This window comes from Mytilus galloprovincialis, chromosome 7, assembly GCF_965363235.1.
Source record: "Mytilus galloprovincialis chromosome 7, xbMytGall1.hap1.1, whole genome shotgun sequence".
Classification (NCBI taxonomy): Eukaryota; Metazoa; Mollusca; class Bivalvia; order Mytilida; family Mytilidae; genus Mytilus; species Mytilus galloprovincialis.
In genome coordinates this window covers 23,474,490-23,495,889 of record NC_134844.1, presented here as the reverse complement: position 1 = coordinate 23,495,889, position 21,400 = coordinate 23,474,490, and the positions used below count along the sequence as shown (strand labels likewise).

Genomic DNA, 21,400 nt, shown 5'->3' with positions numbered 1-21,400 from the left:
GAAGTTAAAAGGAAACATCTTTCACCACATTATAAATGTATGGACTCGGTTTAACTGTGACAGAGTTCCAACAGATGAAATATATATGTTTCAGTCAATTCTTATTAAATTATACATTGGCACTTTCAATATTGGTCCCTGTGTTAATCTTAACCTCTCAATGCAGACTAATAACATAACCGCCTGTGACGGGGTTGCTTTTATTAGTCATGTAGTAGCCGTAAGCGGTTGTGTTAGGGAAGAACTTCTTTAGCTCAGTCGGTTTGAGCGCTGCCTTGTGACACAGTGATTCCAGGTTCGATTCCCGTTAGAGACAAGGTGATTTTCTTATAAGAATCATGCTTTCCGGTTACACACCTTAAGGTTCAATATAATGTTCGATTGTGTAAATACAAGAATCGAGTTGGTACACAAATAAAACAATATGTATAAATATGAATTTGTTTTTTTCAATGTATTTCAATATGAGTGAAAATATTTATATATTTGAGGTACACATAAGTAAAATTTAGTTAAATGATAGAAAAAGCTCCTATTACATCAAAACATTCTATATAAAAGTATTCATGTACATCCAATTTAAGGATTTGTAGATTCAAAATGCCCTTTACTGATATAATATATGACTTACCTTTGTTCAGGAGAAACATACTCCGTTGATTTGCTACGGCATTTCGTGTACACTAAAATAGTGAATGTTGGATGCGATTAAATAAACGACGGAAACGGACACATTTTTGGAGCCGTAGAGCTTTAAATGGAACGGATATCCACTTTTTCAATAATTACCAAATAAGGATATAATTTGCAGGATATAGTGTTGCCCTATATCCTATTTGACTTTTCGAAATATAGGAAATTAGAGGAATCATAAACAAGCTAATTTTAAAAGGCCACCAGTCGCCCACATTGCAACACGTGCATGTACAACTACTTCCAGTGTAACTAATAGACGGCAGGTATGGTATATATACATTGGGCTGTTTTCTGCTCTTTAGTCGAGCTGTTGTCTCTTCGGCACGTTCTCCATTTCCATTTCCATTTTCCATTTTATATTATCAATTTAAAAAATCTGCATATGCCTCCTCCTTTAAAACCTGTATAAATAACTTCAATAAACTAAACGATCAAAAGAAAAATAATATGGAAATATTACAATCACACTGAATCATATAAATGACCGGACAAGTAAAAATTGCAATCCTAGTTAATTAAGATCGAAGTCGCAATGATCATAATAAGAACACACATATTCAGGCCCAATTCAGGCCCAATTCAATTCAAAGCTTTATTTATAGTCGGCATGTTAAATAACAAATAAGGAGTGGTATGTTGTTAGTTTTCCAAGTTTGTTTTAGTATTTGCAAAGTCTTTTTACGACATTTAGTTGTCTGGATGCATTTTAAAATTTGCAGATGTTTGATATATATGTGTGTTGAAATTTAGTTCAAAGTCAATGGTAATGCCTAATAGTTTGACCTCTTTTTCACATTTTATTTTGTTACCTGCTAGATCAAATGTAATGTTTTTGCCCATTGTATTTTGTCAATTGCCAAAGCTTAAAATTTTTCAGGGTTTAATTTGTCTTCATTTGATTGGGGGAAAACCAGTCTATCAGAGCCAAACTGTCTTTTTCCAGTGTGGAGATAACTGTGTCGGTACCTCTATATGCATAAGAAAGTTTGTTGTCGTCAGCGTAGTTGTATTGTGAACTGTGTGTGGTGAAGTGAAATATCTCGTTAATGAAGATGTTGAAAAGTATAGGACCAAGAATAGAACCTTGTGGTACTCCTTTGTATATGTTTTGCCAATTGCTCAGACTAGAACCAACTCGTCGACAGAGTAGTTGCATTGTAGGTAAACTACTTTGACCACTTGACCACCGATGCCCTCAAGAAATTGAAAAATCTAACAAAATATCATACACGTATACAATAATACGTTAACGATAGATAGTTAAAACTTAAATTAATTAAGGTTAAAACATATAGGAAGTGAAAGGTTTATAGAGCCGTATAATATGGAAGTGAAAGACACCGTAGGGACATTCAAACACATAAGTCGAAAAACAAATGACAACACAACAGGACAAACGCCAGTACACAAAACAAAACATAGAAACTATATATAAAAACTGAACAACACGAACCCACCAAAAACTGGGGTGATCCCCAGGTGCATTGAAAGGGTAAGTTTAGTATAAACTTTAAACATATAATATTTACTTGTAGTGGATTGCATGGGAAACACATTATTACAACTTATACTATTATATTTAAGAATTGAATGCTTCTTTTTGTAAGTTCATTGGGGTGTAAAAGCGTTGACCAAAGTACATTGTGTATGAAGCGCGGAAGCGCTTCATTCTTAAAATGTGCGAACGGTCAACGCTTTTACAACCCTATTAAGTTACAAAAAGAAGCATTCAATACTCATAATTACATTTTATAGCTATGATCATGAATTCAAAACACGAATTTTATAATTTTTCTATTTAACTCACCTGTGCACTTTATTGTGGGACCACGTGTTATCATGAATGATAAGTTTTATTGAGAAATACAATTGCTTAAGGAATAAAAAGTGATGTGTAGTTAGCCAATCAGAATAAAGTATAATAATGAAACATACATCTAATGTAATTATATATATATATATAATAATACGTTGACGATAGATAGTTAAAACTTAAATATATAAAAAATAAAACATATAGGAAGTGAAAAGTTTATAGAGCCGTATAATATGGAGGCGAAAGACACTGAAGGGACATTCAAACACATAAGTCGGAAAAAAATGACAACACAACAGCTAAACAGGACAAACACATAAGTCAACTTCGACTTATGTGTTTGAATGTATATATATATATATATATATTACATTAATTTGTAGGATCCTTTACTATAGATAATTTAGCTGATCTGTAACAATAACATCTTCATGCCTTATATATCATGTACTGCAGTACGCCGCTAGATTAAAACTGACGTGGAAAGGTAACACACGGCCAGCGAAAGCTCTTTTTATGAGAGCCCAGGTGGTCGTGTGGTCTAGCGGGACGGCTGTAGTGCAGGCGATTTGGTGTCACGATATCACAGTAGCATGGGTTCGAATCCCGGCGAGGGAAGAACCAAAAATTTGCGAAAGCAAATTTACAGATCTAACATTGTTGGGTTGATGTTTAGACGAGTTGTATATATACATTATGTACACAGCCATGTATCACCATCATTGATGGCGATCCGATGGATACATCTGTTGTAGAGTTGTCACTGACTCAGACGTACTTATAAATATAATTATTTTCTGTGACTGTATATTACATTAATTTGTAGGATCCTTTACTATAGATAATTTAGCTGATCTGTAACAATAACATCTTCATGCCTTATATATCATGTACTGCAGTACGCCGCTGGATTAAAACTGACGTGGAAAGGTAACACACGGCCAGCGAAAGCTCTTTTTATGAGAGCCCAGGTGGTCGTGTGGTCTAGCGGGACGGCTGAAGGATGGGATTTTCGAACGCACTAATCAATAGGATGTTTATATTGTGAGGTCCGGGAATTTTTTCTATTTTGGTGAGTTAAAAGCCAAATTGTTGATGAAAACTTTGTAGAATATCTTTATTGTGTGACATTGGTAGTTAAAATATAAGGAATTAGTTGAAATACAGACTTTGTAACCCCTTATTCCTGCTTTTGTTGTGCAGGATAAGGGGGGTGTTTCGGTGCGCCTGACTTTGACATTAGGGTTTAACCAATAACCAATTAGTTGTGAAGGGTGCGTTCTGATAAACACCTATAGTGATAATGCAGAATAATAAATCGAAAGAGAGTTCAGAAAGGACAAGAGATGTATCAGGAGGACAAAAAAAGTCTCTACGATATGTTCATAGACTCGATAGACATTATAAGAAAGAATGTACTCTTCAGGTACATAACATACCAAACACATCTTTTAATGCCAAAACTGTGATAGAGACAGTGGAAAAGATATGTGGAGAGAACACAGTTTTAGCTGTTGTTCCAGTTGATAACAATAATGGTTATGAAATAACAACCGATTCGGAAGAGAGTGCTTGGCAACTGACAAATGGACTTAAGATTGATAATGAAAATTTTGAATGTACATTGCAATTTAATCAAATTGTAGTTGTGTCATTTATTTACTTACCAGCTTATATTGAAGATCAAGCTATCATTGACGCTTTAGAAATTAGAAATTGTGAGATAAAATCAAGTGTTTTCAGGCATGTTCATCCCAAAACACAAGTAGCCGATGGAACGAGGTATGTGCATGTAAAATTCCCACCTACGCTTGTATCTCTACCATGGAGTATGAAATTTAAAACTGTCAGCGGAGATAGATACTTTAGAGTGATACAAGATAAACAAAAGTCACTTTGTAATAAGTGTGGATCGCCTTATCACAAATACAGGAAATGTCCACAGTTAATTTGTGATGGGTGTGATGAACAAGGTCACAAAATGAGGGAATGCAAGGCGCCCATATGTAAAACTTGTCGGAAATTGCCTTCGAAATGTTGGTGCGGAAAAATTGACAAAATTTGTCCATATTGTAGAAAAGAACCGTGCGTTTGTGCTTGTGAAGGATGTAAGTTAGCCTTCAATCTCTGTAAATGCGGCACTGACAACACGAATAGAGATTTGACGAAAGAAACGATAGACGATAATGAAAATGAGAATGATAAGGAAAGTGATATGAATGTTGATAAAAAGAAAGAAAATATTGAGCGGAAAAAAAGAAAATCGGAAAATGTCGATGAAAATGTGAAGCAGGCTAAAATTAAAACTGTGAAATTATAAAACAACGAACATACTAGTAATGAGGATGAGGAAATCGTCGAGGTTAGTGGAGATGACAATGATCAAATGATGAGCGAAAACAATAAAGATGGTGACACTGACATTCTAAACTTAGAAGAAAACACTTGTGAAGAGGATGATAACATGGTAAGTGGTGACGCGATGAATGGTGACGCAGTGAATGATGACAAAGTGAATGGTGACGTGGTGAATGGTGAAGAAGTTAATGGAGGAATTGAGAATGGTAAAGTGGTGAATGATGAAGTGGTTAATGGTAAAGTGGTAAATGGTAAAGTGGTAAATGGTAAAGTGGTAAATGGTAAAGTGGTGAATGGTGATGTGGCAATTGGTAAAGCGGTGAATGGTAAAGTGGTGAATGGCAAAGTGGTGAATGGTAAAGTGGTAAATGGTAAATTGGTAAATGGTAAAGTGGCAAATGGTGATGTTCCGAAGGTGGATGAAGACATAGTGGTAGATGAAAGAGATGATGAAAAGAAAGAAAGAAACAGTCAAGATATTTCTGATAATATGACAGTTACAAATGAACAAAATGATAAAATTGTAAAACAAACTATTGTACATGAAAATCAAAACAAGCATGATTCTATTCAGATTCAAACTGAAGTTATTTTACATGAAAATAAGGAAAGTAGTATTGAATGTAAAGATAGTAATGCAAAAGATGATGAAAAGATAGATGTTTCAATTGTTGCTGATTCCTCTTCTGGTGGTGATGTCACCAGAACTGGAATCGGAGATTTAGATAATATCTCGCCTGTTGGTGCCTCAGGTACTGATGGACAAGATAACGTGATAGAAGGTTTAATGGATGTGTCTGAGGGGGGCGATGAGCTTTCTCAGACACCATCCCAGAAGTCATCAGTGAAGAGAAGGAATAAAACTAAGCATACTCCTAATGTGAATAGTGCTAAAATGAGAGTAAGATCGACGCCCTATGACAAAAATGTTAATAATGGATCATCTTAAAACATGTATTTTTTTACTTACAATGATGGTTCTACTTGTAAGTCACAACTGTAATGGTATTAGAAATATAGACAAATTTAAAAAGTATGTGTCTATTATGTCGGAAAAAAATGTTGATTTTATGTTATTTCAAGAAACGTTTTGGGATGACCAACTTGTCCAAAATGTAAAACATTTATATAATGGTGATATTTATCACAGTGATGGGACAAATAATAGGCAAGGTGTTGCCATATTAGTGAAGTCAAAACTGTGTACAAATGTTAAACAAATATATAAAGATAACAATGGTAGATTTTTACATTTACAGTTTGAATATGATGATAGTATTTATAATATAATGAATGTCTATGCGCCTAATATTGTAAATGAAAAGGCGGATTTTTTTGATTTTTTAAATGATTATATGAAATTATTTGAAAATATTATTGCTGGTGACTGGAATACATCATTGTCTTGCAAAGACAGATGTAGTAGAACTGTACACAAAAATGATGTATCGGTCAAAAAGTTGAATGATATTATGCTTAATCATAATATATAATGATATATGGAGATTTAGAAATCCAGATAAACTTGTATTTTCAAGAAAAATGGTTTACAATGGTGAACTCAAACAATCAAGAATAGATTATTTTTTATTGAATAGAAATTTGACATTTTTTGTACAGGGTGTATATCATTATGATCACTGTTTTGTTGAAATGAAAATGAATTTTGAAAAAATTGAAAGAGGTCCAGGTTTATGGATTTTAAACAATATATTTTTGAAAAATGAAGAATATGTTTCAAAAATTAGAAATATCATTGAGGAAGAAAAACAAAGCGCACTTTTTAATTCAGAGTTTCTCATTTGGTGGGATAATTTAAAATATAAGATCAAGAAATTTAGTCAAGTATTTGGAAAAAGAATTCAAAAAGAAAAGAATGCAGAATATTTTTTACTGCAAAATAAGCTGAAAAGAATATCAGAGAGAATTGCTTTAGGGGAAATTATTGATGTAGCTCAGTATGAAAATTTGAAATTAGATTTGTCAGTGTATGAAGAACAAAAATGTAAAGGAGCAATCCTGCGTTCAAAGGCTTTTTGGGCTACAGAGAGTGATAAATGCACTAAATATTTTTTACAAATGGAAAAGCAAAAGCAAGAGTCTCATTGCATTAAAGAACTATTGAATGAACAAAATGAGAGTGTTACTAATACTGAAGGTATCTTAGATACGCAGTATGATTTTTATAGTAAATTGTATTCTTCTGTTAAAACAGATGATGATATTATGAAAGAATTTTTAAAAAATGTAAATACTAAAATAAATCAGGAGGATGTAGATCTATGTGATGATGATATAACAGTAAAAGAGATTGAATTTGCATTACAGAAAATGGCTAAAAATAAAAGTCCTGGCTCTGATGGTCTTACAGTTGAATTCTATTGTACTTTTTTTAGTTCACTGAAAGACATTCTATTGAAATTGTTTGAAGAGATTGAAAAATATTCAAAGCTTTCTCGGTCTATGAGATGTGGAATTATTAGTTTAATATTTAAGAAAAAAGGAGATAAAAGATTTTTGAAAAACTATAGACCTATTTCACTCCTTCAGGTAGATTATAAAATATTAGCCAAAGTGATGGCTAATAGATTTAAACAAATTTTATGTAAAATTGTATTAAAATGTCAGTCTTGTTGTATACCTGGTAGAGATATTGCTGATACTATTGCTAATATAAGAGATGTACTTGACCTTATAGAAAATGAAGAATTGGAGGGATATTTACTTAAAATGGATCAGGAGAAAGCATTCGATAAAGTTGGGCATACTTATTTAAGGGAGGTTCTTAAAAAGTATGGATTTGGTGATAGATTTATAAATTGGGTAGGGATTTTTTATACAGATATTCAAAGTTCTGTTAAAAGTAATGGGTTTCTTACTAAATATTTCAAAATTAAAAATGGGATCAGACAGGGATGTCCCATTAGTGCTCTTTTGTATGTGCTTTCTGCCGAACCATTGCAGTGTGCAATTAGAAATAATTTAAACATTGAAGGTATTAATATACCTAATTGTGATGAAAAAGCTGTTATTTTTCAACATGCTGATGACACTACTCTTACATTATGTAATAAAGAGTCTATCAATGAAACATTGAATATTTTTGAAATGTATGGAAAAGCATCAGGTTCAAAGATAAATATGTCAAAATCGGAGATTATGTGTATTGGTAAAGCAAAAATTAATGTATCAGAAATACAGAAAATAGGGTTGAAGTATTCTATAGATTGTATACAGATATTAGGTGTGTATGTAGGCAAAAATAAATTACTTTGTGATGATCTTAATTGGAAAGATAAGATTAGTAAAATTAAAATGTTAGTTAATTTATGGAAACAGAGACGATTGACGTTATCTGGTAGAGCTACTGTGATATCCTCACTATGGATGTCTAGGTTATGGTACACAATAGCAGTGTGTTCAATTCCTGATTGGGCTTTACAGTCAATCAAGAAAATATGTTTAGATTTTTTATGGAATAATGGATCGCATTTGATCAAATATAGAACGATAATAGGAGACAAAACTGATGGAGGTTTAAAATACCCTGATATCTATTTAAAACTATTAGCCTTTAGATTAAAATTTTTGACAAGATTTTTAGATAAAGATTTTCATGCTATATGGAAATACTCTATGAAATATTTTTTGAACAAGATACACAATACAAATCTTGGTATACATTGTTTATTTTTATTGCTACAAAAGAAAGACTGTACAAACATACCTGTGTTTTATAAGGAAATCATTGATGCATGGCAATATTTTAAACCTTATGTTGATATTGATATACGATCGGTTGATATTTTTAATCAACCAATTTTTTTGAATGAATCCATCAAGGTGAATGGTAAATGCATACTTTGGAAACAGTTTTTATTAGCTGGAATTACCAAATTAAAACATGTAGCATATGAAGTGATTCCAGGTTTTTTACCTTTTAACGCTATTCATGAAATGATTGAAAATGTTGATGACAATGTAGATTGTAATAAACTTAGACAGCAATATAATAGTTTGCTAGAATGTATACCAAATGAATGGAAAAGGGTGATATTAAATGAAACAAAATCAGTAAACTGCGATGATGTTCCATTGTTTATTGTAAATTATAATAACAAAACAAAAGATTTTGTATGTTGTAAAACAAAAGATTTTTATGGTATATTAGTAGATAAATGTTATATTGAACCTGTTGCTCATCAATATTGGTTAGAAAGTTTTAATGTCCAATATATTCCTTTTAAGTTCTTATGGACAAGTGTTCACTGCTATTGGAAATCGCCAGACTGTGTGCAATTAGATTTTAAAATTGTTCACAATAGAATATTTACAAATTTGAAACTAAAAAGAATAGGTCTTTCTGACTCAGACATTTGTGATAGTTGTAAATCTGTAGTAGAAGATTTGTTTCACTTATTTTTGAAATATCAAGATCTAGATGTTTTTCATAACTATATGTTTTTTTTTATGTGAACTTCTAGAGAAATGTGAATTTGATGTCTTGGTCAATCAAGGATATAGACAGATGTTTTTGCTTGGTATGACAAGTACTTATACTGATGTAAATACATTTTTTGTTAATTTTGTTCTTTCTGTTGCAAGACTTTGTGTTTTCAAAAGGAGACAAATGATCAAAAATGATGTCAAGAATATAGATCTTACGAGATTTTTCAGGTATACACTAAAACATTATATTTCTTATTATCATGTGTATTGTAAGATTGTAAACAAGATGAACATTTTTGAAAGGAACTTTCTAAAGAATAATCGTAAAATGACTGAAATAGATGGTGTTTTGATATTTAACTTTTAATGACATGTTAAAAAATACTGTGATACTCTATTGAATATTTTATTCTTTTATTATTAATGTGAATTGTGATTTTATATGTTTTATTGAATAAAGATAAAAAAAAAAGCGGGACGGCTGTAGTGCAGGCGATTTGGTGTCACGATATCACAGTAGCATGGGTTCGAATCCCGGCGAGGGAAGAACCAAAAATTTGCGAAAGCAAATTTACAGATCTAACATTGTTGGGTTGATGTTTAGACGAGTTGTATATATATATATATATATTAATTCCTTTCCACTTTGCTGGTGCGTGTGCTAAATCCCTTAAGCTTGTAGCGGCATTAGCCTCCTCTTTTTCGAAATCTGCAAGGGTGTCTTTTACGCGCAAGAGATATTGCTTTCTCTTAACACAGGTCATTCATTTATCGTTCTCTTTCGAAGAACAATCATCATTTCTAAAGACCATACTTGCAAATGGTGTCAAGGGAGAGCCAAAAAAATCATTCCCTGAAATTTTCTCCCCGGAAGGGGGTAGAACCAAGTACCTTTGTGTTTAGAAAGGTAATCATATCTTGCTCCAAATGTGGCAACTGTCGTATAATTGTTCCACAGTGGCGGATCCAGAATTTTTCATAAGTGGGGGCCCACTGACTGCCTAAGAGGGGGCCCGCTCCAGTCTCGCTTCAGTGATTCCCTATATAAGCAACCGATTTTTTCCCCAAAATGGGGGGGGGGGGGCGGGACCCTGTCCCCCCTAAATCCGCCTCTGATCCATGTTTAATAATAGCAAAGTGTTGTGTTTTACACTACAAAAAAGCCACCAAACTTTAACACAGGAATGTATTCATTGGCTATATACACTTGTCTTGGTAGATGTTTTGCTGTCTATAACAAATAAGAAATGTATGTCGATTGCAAAAGGCAACACTTATATATATAGGCGGTGTGAAAAATAAAAAGTACATGTTCCAGCCCTGCTCGGACAGGAAATTACGAATCAGATCTACTCTCATATCGGTAGGTTGATTTTATATGCACTTTATATATATATGCAGTGCAGGCGATTTGGTGTCACGATATCTCAGTAGCATGGGTTCGAATCCCGGCGAGGGAAGAACAAAAAATTTGCGAAAGCAAATTTACAGATCTAACATTGTTCGGTTGATGTTTAGACGAGTTGTATAATATATATATATACGAGTCTAAATTGAAAACTACGTTCAAACCTATGATTGCGTTGGATAAAAACCGCAATTTTTATACGTGTGCATGTAAAACAAATTTCGTTGCAGAAGGGTCTAAAAACAGCACAAACAACATTTTCCAAAAGACCAAAAAAGTGAAAAAGTATATTTAAACAAAACGCATTTGACTGACAGGTCGAACAACTGATGTTCTTTAACCCTGCTGACTGCCATTGGCGATTGCCAAATAAAATTGATCACAAGATGTAACAAAATGGATCTTAACATAAATTTAATACTAAACAGAAAAAAATTTACTTGTGGCAAAGATGTTATGCCACAAACATAAGGTGTCAATATTTTTTTAGTACACCAGATCCGGATTTCGACAATAAATGTCTCTTCAGTGATGTTAGGGATCGAAACGGTATTTGGAAGGCCATATAAAAAGTACCCTCATTTTTAGATAAAGTACCCTCATTTTTAGACAGACTCTTAATTTTAAGAGTCAATATAGGATGAACGGATCATATAAACCAGAGGGAAAATATGATACAAGCCCAAACGAAAAAATATAAACGAGTCTAAATTGAAAACTACGTTCAAACCTATGATTGCGTTGGATAAAAATCGTAATTTTTATACGTGTGCATGTAAAACAAATTTCGTTGTAGAAGGGTCTAAAAACAGCACAAACAACATTTTCCAAAAGACCAAAAAAGTGAAAAAGTATATTTAAACAAAACGCATTTGACTAACAGGTCGAACAACTGATGTAAAACAGTTCTTTAACCCTGCTGACTGCCATTGGCGATTGCCAAATAAAATTGATCACAAGATGTAACAAAATGGATCTTAATATAAATTTAATACTAAACAGAAAAAAATTTACTTGTGGTCACGATGTTATGCCACAAACATATATATATATATGTCGACGGGGCATCATAGAGGGATCAAATCCATCCCCACCCCTCCCCCATTTCGTGTGAATAAATTCAGTTGATTATATAGGGAATCACTGAACAGTCATTCCCAAAAAATGGGTACAATTCGAATGAAGACACTGTTAAAAAATAAATTTCAACTGAGCAGAGAGAGAGTGTTGTTTTCTTCTGTGTCTATATCTAGTCTGTCATTTTTTTAATTTTTACTTACACCATTTTAGTTGTTTTCTAGTTTTAGCATTTTTTGTAAGACAAGGTAAGTATGAACGTATCGGAGGTTAGTGTTGTATAAAGTCATCGTAAAAATTGCATTAGAGAAAAACACAAGATTTAAATCCAGGCTCATGTGAAATGGATTACATTTACCACCATAGCAAACTGATTTATACGTATTATTCTGTATATATTGAAAGCAAATGCCAATTTTAAGGTCTGAATTAATATAGTGTTTAAAAAATAATTCAAATAAGTAGTTTTCACAACTTATTTAGTAATAAATTTAAACTAATGAAATGTTATGCTGTATAATATTTTAGTTTCATAATACAGCTTTCCAGGAAAAACCCTATTATTTATGTTTTGAATCTCTTGTATGTATTTTTTATGCTTGTATTAGTCCACACCCCCATCTTTGTTACGGAGGTTGATATCAAACCAGTATCTGAATGCTGATACATAGTAACACTTAACTCTTTAATCCTAGCTTTTCTAAACAATTTATTGACATTACAAACTAAAAAACTGTTTTCTATCAAGTTATATGTTTCTTTTAGTCAAATGGACTTGTTCTTGTCAAAATCTCCGTAACGATTCATGAACTTTCACTCAAAAATATGTTTTACCTAAACCGAATACTGTTCAACTTAATTTTGTTAGCTCTATACAGATAATGTCATCTTCCTTCACACAATAATGTATGTATTATACTCAACTATGAAGTTTTGGAGTCAAAATAGTTTCTTTTCGAAAATTTCTATCCTCCGTAACGACATTTAAAACCTCCATAACGGACAATTCCAGTTCTTACCAACAGCAAACATATAAATGAATGTAAATATTGGAATTAAATGACAAACAAGACAACAGAATTAAACATTTTTCTTAGTAAATCGTTATCTAAAAAGAGTAAAGTCCTGTTAGAGAAAAAAAAACTTTTTTTCCTTAAATTTCTATCCTCCGTAACGTAAATCAATGATGTCGTCTATGATTGACATCACCTTTTGATTTTTATTAGTGATAATTGATGAACTGATTTAGTATCTATAACAATGTACAAGAATTTCAATTGGTATGATCGTGTTTTCATGCATCTTTAGATTTTTGTTATTTGCATAACCTCCGTTACATTGATGAGTCCTAAATAATCTTGAAAATGTTTGCCATAAACCGCTGTTAAAGTTATGATTGTCGTCGCAATTACACAAGTTGTGTTGTAGACTATTTCAAATCTAAGAAAATGGCTGATATATCGTTTATTAAAAGTTATAATGTTGCTCACATAATAGGGAAAAAACAAGTTAACATACCTTTCTCAAAACAACATTTTTTTTCTCAAAATCTGTATTTTGTTTGTCTGTTTCCTTTATAATAAATGATGTCTGCTACAAAAATGACTTTCGGCAGTGTCGGCAGCCGCTAATACTGATAAAAAAGTCTCACAACTTAACTGTAAATAACTGCGTCACGGAGGTTATTTAAACGGAGGTTAGTTTTATTTACATTGTCAAAGCATGTTTATAGCGGGCCCCCTGTTATGGCAGTCAGTGCCCACTAATAAAAGGTTCTGGGTCCGCCACTAGAATATGAAAGACATAAAAAAGAAACATTTTCATCAAACTGATGAGAACTCTGCATTGATACTTTATTTATAGTAATGGTTGAGAAAAACTATTTTGAATGTACAAACTGTGAGTAACGAATTCTAATGCAATTATTTTGTAACAATTGTTCTGATTGGATGACAGCAAGCGTAAAATTCTCTATCTCCTTGTCTGTAACTAAGGAAGCCGACATTTTGAATTTCGGAAAGTATTGACATGTTATTTCTACAATAATAAACAATAAACTCACTTCTTGCGTCTAAAAATCTTCTTTTTATCAAATTTTATTACATTCTGAAGCGGCACATAAGCCAGAAAACGCCCGTTGTTTATGTTTGACGTCGGAAGCATACCTATGACGTCACGTAGTGTAGGGACCAAAGAAGATAACATTTTTTCGCGGATTTTTTTTTAATGAAGATTTTACACTGAAATTATGATTGAAATTTAATTATGAACTTGTTTTGCCTTAGAATAGAGATAACTGTATTGTATTTGAAGCTTTGCGGACGTCCATCGGTAGTTTTACTGTCGCAAATACCCGTTTACCTGTCTCCGCTCCGCGTCGCCAGGTAAACTAAATTTGCGACAGTAAAACTACCGATGGACGTCCTTAAAGCTTCAAATACAATACAGTTATCTCTTAAATAGGATGGATTGACTACTTGCAAAATATGAATTAGGCAGCAACCATTTGTTTTTCTGGGGGGGGGGGGGGGGGGGGGGCTATGGTTTTTTTTTCTGTGCAAACTTTTGTTTTCGCCTTCGGCGAAGAACAATCTATTTTTTTAGCGACAAACCGAAGACAAATTTTTTCTTTCAATTTTAGCATTACATATAGTGGCAGCTGAGGGTGAAATAAACAATTTTTTTTACTCAGGGTCCAAAACAAATTATTTTTTTCACCAAAACCTGGAAACAAACTTTTTTTCCAAAAAAAAAAACCATAGCCCCCCCCCCCCCAGAAAATCAAATGGTTGCTGCCTTATAGACTGACATAGCATGATAGTTAATTGTATCATTTAAAGTCAGTAGTGATTATTTTTTATATATTTGATTTTTTGTTTAAAATTGTTTATCTTTTGTAATTTATTAAAATCGACAATACACGTATTGTTTATATACAACTAGCATCTGTAGCATCTAAGATCCGAAATTCATCCTGAAAATATTACCTGAAAATAATATATTTCAAAACACAGAGTATAAATTAATGTAACCATTTCAAGTAAAAAGCATCATAATATAAGACATACATCGCATAGAAAACAAATGAAATTTTTTTTTTAAATAAATGTCAAAACATAAAAAAAAAGTCAACAATATTGTTTCATTCAGACTATATTTTAAAAGTTGTTAATCCTTAAATCTTTTATTTATACACATTATATAAATAGCAAGCAATGTAAACACAAGAACATAGAACTTTAGTACTGTGTATATCAGTGCTATTTAATTTTTCCAATGGCTCTCCATACATTTATTAGTCAAACATGGAAGTTGATCCACAGAGTCAGGATGTCCATCCCATCGATGATATTCTTCCTCAATCACAGCCTTTAGTTGGACAAATCCCTAATCCAAGTGGAGGATATTCTTACCAAATCTCAGATCTGGAAAGTCTGCTTCGATTCCTATGTCTGGGAGTCAACGATAGGGTTTACAGGGCAAATACACAACATACAGAATTCGGTCGGGCCAACGTAAACTTTATTGACAGGTAAAGACATTTATGTATTAGTTACATTTATAAATATACTGAATAATATTATGTTCACTTGAATACAATATAATAGTATTTAGTGGTATTTATTATATAGTGCTATTAGAGCAATCATACAGTGTAAACAAATAGCATATTATCAGTTCTATTTTTAAAACTTTAAAAGTATGGAAAGCCCTATTTAGAGCTATAAAACTATACATGCAGTTCAATCTTTATAACTAATCCAGATGATTATGACATCTTGGAAGTCTGACGTTTCCTTCAATTGTTGACCAATTTGTTTTGCATTATAAATATTTTAATGTTTAAAACATCGTATGCATTAAGAAAACCCATATATGTCATGTATATAAATGCACGAGTACTTACAAGTTAATTTGATTAAATAAGATCTTTTTAATCGTTTAAAACTCGCGAAGATGATCAAAGACCACTACCTAACGTTGCTGACGAGCAATTTTGAAAATGATGAATTTTGCAATTGATGAATTTTGCCTTAAATTTTCATTTTTGTATAATTTCTTGAAATCTATCATATCAGACAATATCTTTAATAGCAAACATGATCAGGAGAAAATATTTTTTGAATAATTCGACAAAGCCAAAATCGTTAGACCTTATAAGAGTTATTGCCCTTTACTGATTTTTTTGACAACTTTTTTCCTTTTTTTTCATATATATATTATGAAAACTTTGAAATATTAGATGTATATTTTTTAAAAAGTATAAAAGCAAAAATAATCATCAAAGCAATATCTAAAACTCGAAATCACCAGACTGTAATATTTGTATGAGTTACTTATTGCCCTCAAATGACGATTTTCTGTTATCATTTTTTGTTTTTATAAAGCATATATAAAATTGGAACTATTATAGATAGATGGAAACTATAAATAGCAACACAAATATCAAATGCTTTACACACATTGAATTATACATTGATATCCTCTATTTTAGGCTCATACAGAATGGTAGGGGATCGGAGGTAATCAGATGCATTCGGGATGTAAGCATCCAAGGAAGAGCATGTAAGCATGACACAACACTGTACGCATTAGCCATATGCGCAAGAAGTAATGATTTACATACTAAAAGATCTGCTTATGCAATATTAAACGACGTCTGCCGCATTCCTACACATCTATTTCAGTTTGTAAAATATTGCGAAGAATTGTTTGAACACAACAGTGGATGGGGCAGGGCTCACCGCATGGGAATCAGTAACTGGTATAATAGTTTCCAGTCTAAAGATCCACAGGACCACAAAAGTGCAAAGAAATTGGCCTATCTTGTGACGAAGTACAAACGCCGTCACGGTTGGACCCACCGTGATGCGGTTCGTCTGGCTCACGTTCATCCCAGAACTACGGATATCAGACTTATCATAGAATATATATTTGGCGAAAATATAACTGTAAACATTACTCCAAATCAAGCTAGTATTGGTGAATTTTTGGACGCGACCAGGAGAGCAAAACGATGTAACGATGTTGAAGAAATTCGCGATCTGATAGCAAAATACCATTTATCGAGGGAACACATACCTACTCGATTCTTAAATAATATTTCCGTTTGGGAGGTACTCCTTAGAGCTATGCCTTTTACTGCTATGCTCCGTAATCTAGGTAAAATAACTAGTTTAGGAATGCTGAATCCAAACTCAAATACATCTTCAGACTTGTGGATTACAATTATACTTCAAAGACTTGGTCAGTTGAACAGTGATGGACTGAACTGTCAAAAGATCCACCCCTTAACAATTCTTATTGCACTGAAACATTACGAAAAAGGGCAAGGACAAACGAGGAGGTTAGTGTGGACACCAAACACACAGATCGTTAATGCACTGAAAGAGGCTTTCGATCAGCTAACCAAAATATGTCCACCGGAAGGACAATCATACCTAATGGCCGTTTCCGTTGGTGAAAGTATGCAGAAAAATATTTGCGGGTCGTCCATAAAAGCGTGCGAAGCAGCTGCGGCCATGGTTCTTTCAACCGTAAACACGGCAGAGGTAGAAGTCATTATCTTTGCTAATTCAATAGAAGATGCATGTATCAGTAGTATAGCCAGGGGCGATACTCTAGATTCTATTTCAGCTAAGATTGAACAGGTCAAACAGCAATGTCAACAATTGTCAGGTAGAGTCAGCGAAGACTTGGCTGTTCCATTTAAATGGGCAGCTAGCAGAAAAAAACGATTTGATGTTATTGTTGTTCTAACAGACTCTTTAACCTGCTGTGGATATATGCATCCAGCGGAAATGCTCAAACAATACATTAGCTACGTGGCTATCGATGAGTACCATCTTATTGTTGTTGGTATGACCGACAATGAATATACCATAGCCAGTCCTATAGATATGAATGCGCTCGATGTAGTTGGCTTTGATCTTCACACTCCAAGTGTAATTAAAAACTTTGTGAATGACTTTCGAAGTGATCCTTCCATGCAGACTGATAATCCATATGTCGACTTGGAAGAAATGGAAAATGTCACTTTATATTAAAACCACTGTATTGTTATAATATGTTATACACTAAACTAGTCTTTAGTGTTCATTAAATTTTAGAAATCAAGTTGAATAATAGTTATTAAAAGTTTTTACATGTATCAGGACCAAGTGAAAGTATTGAAAAGATTGGTATGATGGCAGTACATAGAAAACATATTTAATACCTGATGCTCTTTTTTTTTAAAATCTATTGACAGATTCAAGTACATCAAATGACTGTTTTTTTTCTGAATAGTATTGGATTAAACAAATAAGTAGAGACATAGATTAAAAATATGTGGGTACACATCATTGAGACATCCATAAAACGTCACCTATAAGCACAAAAAAAGGAGCATAGAGGGGTACAACCTGTTGTACTGGTGGGCCGGGGATGATACATCCTTTTCTTCGGTTATATGTGTAGTGTTGAATGGCCTGTTGTTTGCGTTGGCTGGTGTTGCTTAATCCAAATCTTTACAGTTCTGTGTAGAGTTTTATGGACTGTTGTTTTGGTGGGCCGGGGATGATACATCCTTTTCTTCGGTTATATGGGTAGTGTTGAATGGCCTGTTGTTTGCATTGGCTGGTGTTGCTCAATCTAAACCTTTACAGTTCTGTGTAGTGTTGAATGGACTGTTGTTTTTAGTGGGCTGGTAGTGTTCAATCCTAATCTTAAGTTTTCTGTGTAGTGTTTTATGGACTGTTGTTTTGATGCGCCTGTGACGATCAATTCCTATCTTAAGAGTTTTGTGTGGTGTTTTATGGAATCTCGTTTTGGTGGGACTGTGACGATCAATCCCAATCTTTAGAGTTATGATCAATCCCAATCTTTAGAATTATGTGTAGTGTTGAATGGTCTGTTGTTTTGGTGGACTGGCGATGATCAATCCCAATCTTTAGAGTTATGAGTATTGTTGAATGGTCTGTTGTTTTGGTGGACTGGCGATGATCAATCCCAATCTTTAGAGTTATGTGTAGTGTTGAATGGTCTGTTGTTTTGGTGGACTGGCGATGATCAATTCCAATCTTTAGAGTTATGTGTAGTGTTGAATGGTCTGCTCTTTTGGTGGTCTGGTGATGTTTATCCCAATCTTTGTGTAGTGTTGTATATACAGTTGTTTGTATGTACGTCTTTTTTCCCCTTTAGTGATACTGTTGTCTGGCTTTCATTGATTTGTGGTTTTGTATCGTCTTCCTTTTAAACAAAAGTATGATGATAGTGTGCAAACAAATGATACAGCAAGAACAAACAAAACACTCACTTGAACATTTTACATAGTATGTGTGTGAAGCATTGTCAGTATAAAGACAATAAATGTATTTCTAAACTTCAACCTGTCTGATGTTTTCGTGAGAAAAAAATGAAAAATCGAGTTGTTCCCCTTATACTAAGTCGACAACAATTTTTAGTAAAAAGAACACCATTGTGATATTTAAAATACTGTAGGTGAAAACAATATTATCATATAAAATAAATTACCTCTTATACTATATACATTTCATAATAATCATTATAGTTATTAAGGTTAAGGGCATACAAAAACATAATAAGTTTTAGAATCATATCCTTTGTGGAAATGTAGTCATATTATATAGAATTGAGAATTGAAATAGGTAATATGTCAAAGAGACAGCACCGGTATTAGATGAACTATTTACAGCTTAAAACAAACAAAAAATGTATATTGGTTTCCTTTATAGATTACAAAGAAACTATCAAACCAAGCGGTCAAATCAGTCCTTCGAAAGGTTAACGGACTCCATTCCGAATTGGTTAACTGTAACAGTTATGAAATATCCTCATTACAAATTAATTGTCGTATCCACAATCCCACTATCTTTTCTTCGAATATGATCTACCGAATTAGATTTATCATATAGTTTGACTGTGACGTGTCTTACTTCAGCAGGATCTTCATACCCTTCCGGAACACCTGGCGGGGATCGTGTCGCTCATCAGTCTTTAGATTTCCATTTTGTGTTTTGTGTACCGTTCTTTGACCTCTTTTTCGTTTTTTTTCCCATAACATTGTCATTTATTTCGACAGTTGAGTTTCCTTTGCCTTTTTTCATAAAAAAAAAATAAAATAAAGGGCATTTTGCACTTTACCCCCTACATTGTGTATTCCAAGTACACAAGTACTTAAATATCATTTAAACTTTACAACTGATCATAAAAATTAGGTCGATTAATGCAAATTCATATTTAAAGCTCGAAATGAAATATTTAGACAATGATTTAGCCTACTGATCGACATTTTCTTTATCTCATTAAGAGTTTATTTTGTATTTCAATGTTTAAAGATTGTAAATAATTTAGTTTAAGAGAACAATATGATTAAAAAAATAAAAAGAGGTGACCTATGGTCTCGTCGAAGTGGAAATGTACTTACAAAATGAACAAACAAAATATCAAAGTGTACATTAATCATTAATGCAATGATATTCGAAAAATCTTTCGGCCAAAAACATAAATTTTACCTCAGTATATATATGTTTTGTTTGTAAGTACTTTCCCCTAAATTGAAAAAAACAAAACTTATTTTAGAATATAATTTCTCTAATTTTTGTGCTAGTATTTTCACATTAATTTTCCTGACCGATGTGAGAAAAATATTTCTCTAATTTTTGTGCTATTTTTACATTTCCTGACCGGTGTGAGAAAAAATATTTCTCCTCACTAGTGAAAAATCTGTTCTCGGCAAATGATTAGTCGAAATTTGATTCTAACGTCTAAATGTTTTGTTTTCTTCTGAATTGTCCTATTGTGACAGGGGCGGATGCAGGAATTTTCGAAAAGGGGGAGGGGGGTGCTAACCCAGGGCAAAGGGGGGTGCAAAACATATGTCCCGATACAAATGCATTGATCGGCAAAAATAAAGGGGGGTGCGCACCCCCGGAACCCCCCCCCCCCTGGATCCGCCACTGTGTGACGTCAGGAAAAAAGGCGACCATGCCTGGTGACGTCGCATATATAAAGAACACAAGTTTCTGAAAATCTTTGAAAAAGAGGATAAAAATCATTAGAGAAACAGATTCCTACACCATAACTCGTGTATTACGATATTTCTCCACTCTCGACAGTTAAATTTTAGTTATTTAAAGAGCTCGGCAAGCCTCGCGCTTTAAATAATAAAATTTAACTGTCTCGAGTGGAGAAATATCGTAATACACTTGTTGCAGTGTAGGAATCTATATTTTTTCAATATACATGTATAATGTCGTTGGGTTGCTGTTTTATTGATGTAATACTCCAATCTGATTTTATTCCTAGCAAAAGGAAAATAGCACATACTGTACAATGGAGTATGTAACAATAACACTGAGTGAAGATGAAACAACTACAACAATTAAAGATTTGTATCATATGAAGGGAAATGTCAATATTGAACTTTTATTTTTTTGCTTTAACGGTCAATTATTTCCTACATATTTTTTGACGAGTGTAAAATAACAGTACATATTTTAGACAGAGCTTCAAAGTTTTAGACCGAAGTTGTGGGTGCAATCAACAGTTTTTTACGTGACGTCATTCTGTAACAGGGCATGTAATAGTGGACC

The 21,400-nt window shown here is 33.0% G+C and overlaps 1 protein-coding gene across 1 annotated transcript; it reads left to right on the top strand.

Annotated features, from left to right (window-relative positions):
* Window positions 1–15,090: 15,090 nt before the first annotated feature.
* On the top strand, window positions 15,091–17,921 carry LOC143082588 (RNA-binding protein RO60-like). Its single transcript, XM_076258329.1, has 2 exons — window positions 15,091–15,336; window positions 16,300–17,921. Exons 1-2 carry the CDS (start codon window positions 15,110–15,112, stop codon window positions 17,849–17,851), a joined length of 1,779 nt encoding a protein of 592 aa, XP_076114444.1. The 5' UTR covers window positions 15,091–15,109; the 3' UTR covers window positions 17,852–17,921.
* Window positions 17,922–21,400: the final 3,479 nt, after the last annotated feature.

What these genes read in the sequence shown, in the direction of transcription:
- LOC143082588 (XM_076258329.1), top strand. Translation starts at nt 15,110, where the DNA reads ATGGAAGTTGATCCACAGAGTCAGGATGTCCATCCCATCGATGATATT. An exon ending in AACGTAAACTTTATTGACAG is followed by an intron (nt 15,337 to 16,299) that starts GTAAAGACATTT and finishes CCTCTATTTTAG; the next exon opens with GCTCATACAGAATGGTAGGG.